This window comes from Cupressus sempervirens, chromosome 10 (genome assembly GCF_028749045.1).
Source record: "Cupressus sempervirens isolate cs-2001-9-10 chromosome 10, ASM2874904v1, whole genome shotgun sequence".
NCBI classification, from domain to species: domain Eukaryota; kingdom Viridiplantae; phylum Streptophyta; class Pinopsida; order Cupressales; family Cupressaceae; genus Cupressus; species Cupressus sempervirens.
The window spans coordinates 306,165,362-306,174,570 of record NC_143127.1 but is presented as its reverse complement, the minus strand read 5'-3'; the positions used below and the strand labels follow the sequence as shown (position 1 = coordinate 306,174,570).

General features: G+C 34.7%; 1 protein-coding gene across 1 annotated transcript; it reads left to right on the top strand.

Annotated features, from left to right (window-relative positions):
• Positions 1-1,065: 1,065 nt before the first annotated feature.
• On the top strand, positions 1,066-3,800 carry LOC149533851 (laccase-4-like). Its single transcript, XM_089807831.1, has 6 exons — positions 1,066-1,267; positions 1,407-1,558; positions 1,648-1,892; positions 1,998-2,126; positions 2,229-3,182; positions 3,395-3,800. The coding sequence occupies exons 1-6, from the start codon at positions 1,160-1,162 to the stop codon at positions 3,526-3,528; spliced, it is 1,722 nt and encodes a 573-aa protein (XP_089663957.1). The 5' UTR covers positions 1,066-1,159; the 3' UTR covers positions 3,529-3,800.
• The last annotated feature ends 5,409 nt before the right edge of the window (positions 3,801-9,209 follow it).

The following is a 9,209-nucleotide window of genomic DNA, read 5'->3' as shown; positions in this document are numbered from 1 at the left end:
GCATACATCCCACACCACAACTTTGAACAAGAAAGATCGGAACTAAAAATCAGAAGGTATCTAGGCCTGAGATAAGATAGATGCTCTAGAAGCACACATATTAAGAAAAGAGTGGTCCAAAAGATACCAAATTTTATTTTTATTAAAATTTCATATTTGATTTTTGAAAACTATTAAAAGTACATTTGTATGACAAGATTTTTGACAGTACTCTTAAAACATTAAAGTCCATACTTCTACAAAGTTGGATCAATGAAAATTAAACAAATACATTCACACATACATATATTAATTAGATCAAAACATTTAAAATATTAAATTTAATGGAGAACATATTTTTATTATCTTGACCTGTATTGCATTCACAATTTTACTTTTATTCTAACTTTCCAATATAAATCGATTTCTACAAATTTATTCCATTTTATCAGCTTGTGTATGGAACAATTCTTGCATTCCCTATGAACCTAGAATCCTTGTTGACGGTCAAGGCTTCCAAAGGGGATACATTTCAATCTACATTAGTAATTGGGCTTTTTGAAAACGGATATGTTACCATCTAGTGGTGGAACATGGTTTAACTTCCTTCTAAGAAATGTAATTTTCAGTCTCCCACATAGGTAAGCGATATTATTTTAAGGACGGGGACCGGAGCTTTGGAGCATGTCGGTGAGACTCTATTTTGACCAGTCTGGATTGAATGGATGTGAACCCTGTAACTAGAAATTTCTAATAAGAAAAATAGGTGCATTGGTTGGTATTCCAACATAGGTTTATTGTTCTTGTATTTCAAATGATAAAAAAGGGCACAAGGTTTACTTGGTTGCCACTCCAGATAGAAAGCCCCACCATATATTCATACGCCACGAAGAGTACAGTGAATTGTCATGGAAAGTCAAGAAACTGCTATAAGATAATACTGTTGCTAACAATAAATTCATATGGAGTTATGAACGTGTTAAAATATCGGTATTGCCCACCAGCCTCCCCAACAAAATCGAAAGGACCTCACACCTTGACCTAATCCTTGTATCTATATATACATCGGGAAATAAACAGATTATCACATCTGAGGCCAGAAATAATTTGGCAAATACTTACTAAGTGCGCTAAGGTTGAGATCAGACACAGAGAGAGGAACTATTTTACGATTCTGGCAATGAAGACTTTTCATGGTAGCCTCCTGCTGCCACTCTTGGCATTATGGTTTACTGTTCAATTTGTATCAGCAAAGCATAACGTGATTACACGGCGCTACAAATTCAACGTGGGTTATATGTTTCTATGGAATCAGTTATTGTATTATTGTAGAGGAAGGCATTTAATTTATTTTGTTCTACCTGTTTTTAGGGTCATTCCTGGTTAGATTAAATCCATGATTTGTTATTTGCTCTAAATATCCGCAGATCCAAATGACGAATGTGACCCGCCTTTGCACTACGAAAGCTCTCTTGACTGTGAACGGGCAATACCCGGGGCCTGCAATAGTTGCTCGAGAAGGAGATCGCGTGGTTGTGAATTTAACAAATAATGTTCAAAACAATGTTAGCATACATTGGTATTCCTTCTGCTGCTCACTTATTTGCTTCATAAATATAATATAATATTGTTCCTATCTGTCCTAATGAATTCCTATGAATTGCTCAGGCATGGAATTCGGCAGCTCAGATCTGGATGGGCGGATGGTCCTGCTTATGTCACTCAGTGTCCAATTCAAACTGGGAAAAGCTACGCTTACAAATATATAGTGAAAAGGCAGAGAGGAACATTGTGGTGGCATGCCCACATCTCATGGTTGCGAGCAAGCTTACATGGGCCCATTATCATCTACCCCAAAAAGAATGCTTCTTACCCATTCCCTCGCCCACACCAGGAAGTGCCCATTGTTTTTGGTATGCCCTTTCAACACTCGTAGACAATGTCTTTAACGTCAACTTTGCTATTACATCACATGTCTTTAACGAAAAAAAGCCTGTCTTTTGGGTTACAAATTGTAGGGGAGTGGTGGAATGCGGACACTGAGACTGTTATCAATCAAGCAATGCAAAGTGGTGCGCAAGCGAATGTGTCAGATGCATATACCATGAATGGACTCCCTGGGCTTATGTACAACTGCTCTACCAACGGTGAGTACAGCCAGTTAAAAATGGATGAAACATAAAGAGACAAATGTTCATTTGTTTAAATGTGAGTGTAACAAATATAATGTTTACTCATGTGCAATACAGATACATTCAGGCTCAAAGTGATCCCTGGGAAAACTTACCTACTTCGTTTAGTTAATGCTGCACTTAATAGTGACTTGTTTTTCACAATTGCCAATCATACATTGACGGTAGTAGAAGCGGACGCTGTGTATGTCAAGCCATTTCAAACCAGCGTTATTCTGATCACTCCTGGTCAGACTACCAACGTCCTCTTGACAGCCATGTCTCAGCCACCGAATGCGACATTCCTCATTTTTGCTGGCCCTTTTGCTACGGGAACAGCAGCTTTTGACAACTCAACGAGTGCTGGAGTTTTAGAGTATGTTTCCAATGTTAATTCCTCCTCCCTTCCCATAATGAAGCCTACGCTTCCAGCCCCGAATGATACCTCGTTTGCCGCCAACTTCAGCCAAAAGATGAAAAGCTTAGGCAATCCGAAATTTCCAGCAGCAGCAGTTCCTCAGAAGGTGGATAAACAGTTCTTCTTCACAGTTGGATTGGGGCTGAACCCGTGCCCACAAGGACAAACATGTCAAGGTCCCAACGGTACCAAGTTTGCAGCCTCCATTAACAACATTTCCTTCATTCTTCCCTCCACCGCTCTTCTTCAAGCCTACTACTTCAACCAGTCCATTGGAGTTTACAATACCACTTTCCCTGACAATCCGCCATTTCCTTTCAACTACACAGGCACGCCGCCCAACAACACACGTACCCTCAATGACACGAGGGTCGAAGTGCTTTCCTTCAACACCAGTGTACAGCTTGTTCTGCAGGACACCAGCATTGTGACCTTCGAGAGCCATCCTCGGCATCTGCACGGCTTCAACTTCTTCATCATGGGTATGGGCACTGGAAACTACAATTCGAGCACTGACCCGGCTAGCTTTAATCTAGTGGATCCTCCCGAGAGAAACACAGTTGGAGTTCCCAGTGGAGGTTGGGTGGCTCTTAGATTCCTAGCCGACAATCCAGGTATGGTGCTACTGTTGCTACGATTTCACTGTGTAGTATTTTGAGTCACACGAATAAATCTCTCATGACCATGAAGAGGCCACTTTAACACTCATTACATCTGCATATCACTATCATTACGTAATACTAACTTCAATCACTTATTTAATTTAAAAGATAATGTGTCTGGTTTATTCACGTAAACTTATTTAACTAATTGAGTTTAATTACAGGAGTATGGTTTATGCATTGTCATCTCGAGCTGCATACCAGTTGGGGATTGAAGATGGCGTGGGTTGTTTTGAATGGAAATGGCGGCAGATCACAATCTCTTCTTCCTCCGCCCAAAGATCTTCCCTCATGTTGATCTCTTGACCTATGTCTTCAAATTCGTGGTGCAACGTGTGCTTAGTTTTCTAAATTTTACTTACCGTTTCAGTTTTTGTGTTTGTTCAACGTAGTGACCGTAGAAGTCTTTTCTCTAATATGCCAGAAAGAAGAATGTGTATTACTGTAATAGCAATATAAGAGGCATGTGTATTACTGTAACAGCAATATAAGAGGTACTTTCTACAATAAGGGTACATTTTTCAAACCATTTGATTTTTAATAAAAATGCTCGTATGGCTTTCCAGTTTACTTTATACTCTCTAATGGCATGAAGATTTACCTGAATCCTTATAGTATTCAAGTATTATGTTGTTTGTTCGGAAAAAAAAAATTGTCCATTTTATTTTTCATGTTTTAATATGACAAACACACATAAGGGTTGATTGTGATTTAATCATATTTTATAAATTATTTAGTCTTTTATTTATTAACTTAAAAAATAACAAAACAAATGGTCAAATTTAACTTTACTGATAATTATTAGTTTAAGAAATTATAACTGATTATCTAAGAGTTGTGCTTAAGAAAACCTATTCAACCACTCTCAAACTACAACAAAAGTCTGATTGTAGTACTTATGCCCAATTCCTTAAGTAGTTAATTAAATATACAAAGATACAATATCCACAATTGGCATTCCCAAATACAAATGAAGCAAAATGTGGTCATGTTAGAGGATACTCCATCTAGAAAGTACAATTCAACTAAACTTAGATGACTACTAAGAAAAGAACCAAGGAGAATACTATTGGGATAAGAGAAACACTAATAACTATGTCCATGTAAAATGATCAAACTTGAAGATATAATCATCTTATTAGCACTTGAAATCCAACAAAGGTAGGTTCACAATTAATCGCTTTCAAATCAATTACCAACAAAATATTCAACATAAGCCCAAAAATTGGAAAATCAAGTTCATTGAATGGGGAAAAGATAGAAATAATTATTAGATATAATTGTAAATTATCTAAACCAAAATATAAAATTATCTAGGCAATTAATACCCAATCTCGAAGTACCAATCAATATATTCTAGCAGCCAAGAAGACACTAGTTTTGAGATAAAAAGTATATGACAACATCAACTTGTGAAGTTATATCAAATCCAATTTACAATATCCCAATTTAAAGAGATTTTTTGCATCAAAATATGTTATATCCTCTATAGAGATATCAATGATCAATAAAAGAAGTCATGCTCATAAATAGAAACATGTCAAGTAAGTTATTAGTACATAATATGACATAGTAATAAATCTTTAGAATTCAAAACAAGGGGATTTAAACAACCTACAACTATAGAAGTAGTAAGAAAGAATATACAAAAACCACACATGAGCACAAAATCAATACAAAAACCTTAACAAAGAAACCACCAAGTCATCCAAATGCCAAGTTAGCAAGGCATGACTCATTAAAACCCCAAAAAAGCATTAACTAGTACAATCTTGACTCATAAAAGAATTTTTTTGTAGCACACCCAAGGAAGAACTCTAATTTCTCAAATCTAAAAAAATATTAAACATGACACTTGTAAAATAGAAAGAATCCAAAGAAGAGAAAAGAAACCCTAGACACAAGATCAAAAAAATAACAAGGATGGAGGAGACTAGAACAAAAATTACCAAGACCCAAAAATTAATCAAGAGATGCCAAGAAATATGAAGACCAAAGTAGAGGAAGGAAGCAAAGGAAAGGTAAACAAGAAAACCAAATCAATTAGAGATATTTTAGGACCCTAAAATTATTTTAAAACTATTCTTCTCACAAGTTTATTTTTTATTTGAAAAGTTATTTTAATGTTTTATTTATTGTAGTCATCCTTGATTTAATCAATAAATATTTATAACTTATAAATTTAATTAACATACTCTATTATGATACTAATGGATTTGACTACTCATGTCCATATTTAAATCATGTATAGATCAATGTGATTCTAATATTAATATACATCTCATGAGCACATTGCTAGATTATCAATACTAAATCCACTTTAACAATTTACAAGAATTATACAAAAGATAGATAAGAATTTTATTTAATTACCTTAATTTTATAAATTGTGATCATATTTTTTAGAAATAGCACTCATAAGTTACTATTAAGTACAAATAAATGTATAATAAACAAACAAAGATTTGTAGAACATAATATGTATATTAATCACATTAAATAAATTATACGTGGGAAAACCCCCTTCAAGATAGAAAATCTAACAAAAAATCACTCCATTGTAAAACACATATATAGTCAATTTAAATTTACAATAATTAGACATCCAAGCATTTCTCCTTATTTCAACATGACCAGCAATACATCTTGTGTATAGAGGTAGAATTTTTTGTTAATCTCCAAGTTACCATTCCCTCTTAATTAGATAGGACATTTTTAAATATATCACATGGGGAGTCAAAAAAAAAAGCATTACAAAAGATTATTTATAAGTAACATGTAACATAATATTACAAAATAGTCTCTTTTTATTGTGTGTTTGTGTGTGTGTGCACTCTTAAGAATTTTTACATGTGTGAGTGTATGTATATGCATCATGTGTGTGTGTGTGTGTGTGTGTGTACATGTATATGCATTTATGTGTATACATATTTGTGTGTGTGTGTGTGTGTGTGTGTGTGTGTGTGTGTGTGTGTGTGTGTGTGTGTGTGTGTGTGTGTGTGTGTGTGTGTGCATATGTGTGTGCATGTGTGTGCGTGTGTGCACATGCATGTGTGTGTGTGTGTAAAGCACAATATAAGAGAGAAATAATGTGAGACAAATACGTGTAATGAGACATTAGAAAACTTCTCATTATCTCAATTATACATGGTAATCAAGATACAACTTATTACTCATCTAAAGTGGAATTGCATGCCTATCAGAGGTGGATCATCTTCTGATGTAGAATAGAATATGGGAAACAAAGATTAAGAGTTATAAAATGATAAATATACTAAAGATGGAGTCAACAAAAAGTGGAATCTAGTAGTATGATAGCACCACCTAAAGTAAAAATTCACCCAAATGTTCCTATGTTGTCCCTAAGAAAGAAATATTCTCATTAATGTATGATAAGAAAAGAAAACCAATAAAAGAAGAGGAAATATCATAAAGCCTCTTCCAATGTACAATCTCTTGAAAAGATGGTCCAAGATGATGACTAATACTCACACATAGGAATAAAATAGAGCCAATGTTGCATGAATAATGTGGAGGTGTCTAATAAAAAAATGTACCAATTTTGATGAAGAATGACTAAAGAATCACCCACTACAATAGGATGAATATTCAACATAGAGATAAATGCTTAAGCATCAAGTAGATATTTTCTAATAATGAATTGACATGTTATAAGTCTTGATTGGATGCATGTTCTAAGTCCCACAAGATACTTTCTAGTCTATTAAGTATAAGAGAATTACATTAAATATGTCATCAATGATAATGTACAAAGAAGGGTGGGACTTTATTAATGTTTATATAATATAGCTCATGTGAGAGAATATAATTATGATATTGCAAAGATGAAAATCAAGAAACTAGTAAGAATACCACCAAAGATGCCTTAAACAAGGTCATAGAAGGTCCATCTATTTGAAATGATGTTTCAAGAAAAAATAGAGAAAAATTGGCCCCATTGCATGACCATTCTTTTGGGAGAGAATATGGATAATTTAGAATTTGAATGGTCGAACGCTTGCCAATATTTTTTGAAAATTATAATCTTATTACTTTACCTCATTATGTATGGGATACAAATAATATTTGGTTGGATTTCATTTGATACTCTCACATTTATATTATTAATTGTTTTAATTTTTATCTTACACTCCTCATACATAGGCACGATTGTCAAAAAGACTCCACCTAGGGGTTTTTCAGAAAGAAGGTATTTTCACATGTGGTTGGTAGGATAGCAAATTAAACAAACATAACCCCATTCAGATTAATTATTATGGAGTTAATATTTATTTCTTCAACTTTCATGCTATTGTCCTAATTGATATTCATCATTTTTAGGAGTTGAGAGGTGGAAGACTTTTCTATAATATCCACGGTTGTAGATTTTTTTTTCCCTTGTTATCATATTAGAGGGGTCAAATAACACCATGTCAGATCAAGAGATGGGACGTGATATGGTTAGAATTGAACCCAACAAAATTAAGGATAAATGGTGTAAAGACTCATGTGCCTAGATGGCAATTAGAGAAGGTGAGATTTTGCATTTCATTTAAACCATGGAAGGCTATAATGATGCATTATGCATGTAGTTGGTTAACACTTAAAATGAGAGAAAGGTCACTAGGGATGAGATAACCTTTGAAATTAATGAAGATGTCACAACTCAAGCCACTAGGCTTTCTAATGAGGGTAGGAAGTGGAAAAAGGTTTCCAATGTGTCAGATGAGATCATTTTTAATAGATTCTTCAAGGCCAAGGAATCTCTTGTCAGATTATGTGATGGTTTTAATAGGGAACAAGTCTCTAATCCCTAGAGTGTGGTTTTCTTTATGATTATGAAACATCTAACTTTGGCAGTGCATTTTGGAGTAAGTTTCTATTATCACTTTCCTTGTTTATATCACTTTCAGTACCATGATTTGGTTTCTATTATATTTTTTCATCTTCATGACCTTGAAGCCTTAGTCATGGAGGTTTGAGAAAGAAGGTGACAAGGGAAAAAAAAATTAATCCTTCATCAAGGCCTAATTATTTGCCTTTACAATTTTCATTATGCTCTTTTCCCCACCCCATGCAACATTGTCCTCCTACAAGCCCCTATGGTTAATATCACTCGTGTTTCAAATCCTATTAAGATTTTTTCTATCCCTACTCCTTAGGTGTCTCGAGATAGCCCTCCTATTATAGAAAAGAAAAATAAGAAGGCCCTAGTCAAGACTACATCCATGAAGAAGCTTAAACTTGATCCTCCCATTGATCTAAGTGACTCAAATGTAGAGTTGGAAGTTGGCTACAAATGATCCCATAGAATTTCCTCTAACCCTAGGAAGAAACAAATGGCTAGTAGATCCTTCAATGTAAATGAGGTGGATATGGGTTTCGATTCCAAAGATAGTGAGAAAATTAAGGGAAGTAAATCAAGGAAAACATAGAAAGTTGTTAGGCCAAATTATGAAGAGGAAGAGGATGAGATTTCAAAGTCAAAGAGTGGTAAATCCTCCCTGGAGTATGGTGATGTTGTTAGCACTAAGAATATGACTCATTTTTCAACTAGCTTTAGGATGGACATTGTGGACTTTACTGTCAAAGATGGAGCTAAGATTTTTAAAAACATCGCCCCCCTGACTACTACCTCCCCCCTTTCCCAAAAGGATAAAGATACTTCCACCTCCTCCCCCATTAAAGCCACCATAGGGTGAGCCTACTAGGAAAAGAATTGATAAATGCCAGCAATGCATGTCTTTGGTAGAAGACATAAAGTGTGTTAGAAAGGAAGTTAAAATTTTGAATGATGTGCTTTTTTACATTAATAAGAAATTTACCACCCTTTTTGATTTTTTAGTGAAGGTGATGCACCTTCTTCTACCACTCTCTAGCTTCTCCAAAAGGAGAATGAGAAAGTATGGGCATTGGTGATGAGGGAAACTCTAAGCTTGACTTTACAAGATTCTAGCTAATGATTGGTTGAGAGTGTTT

What these genes read in the sequence shown, in the direction of transcription:
- LOC149533851 (XM_089807831.1), top strand. Translation starts at nt 1,160, where the DNA reads ATGAAGACTTTTCATGGTAGCCTCCTGCTGCCACTCTTGGCATTATGG. An exon ending in GTACAACTGCTCTACCAACG is followed by an intron (nt 2,127 to 2,228) that starts GTGAGTACAGCC and finishes TGTGCAATACAG; the next exon opens with ATACATTCAGGCTCAAAGTG. An exon ending in ATTCCTAGCCGACAATCCAG is followed by an intron (nt 3,183 to 3,394) that starts GTATGGTGCTAC and finishes GTTTAATTACAG; the next exon opens with GAGTATGGTTTATGCATTGT.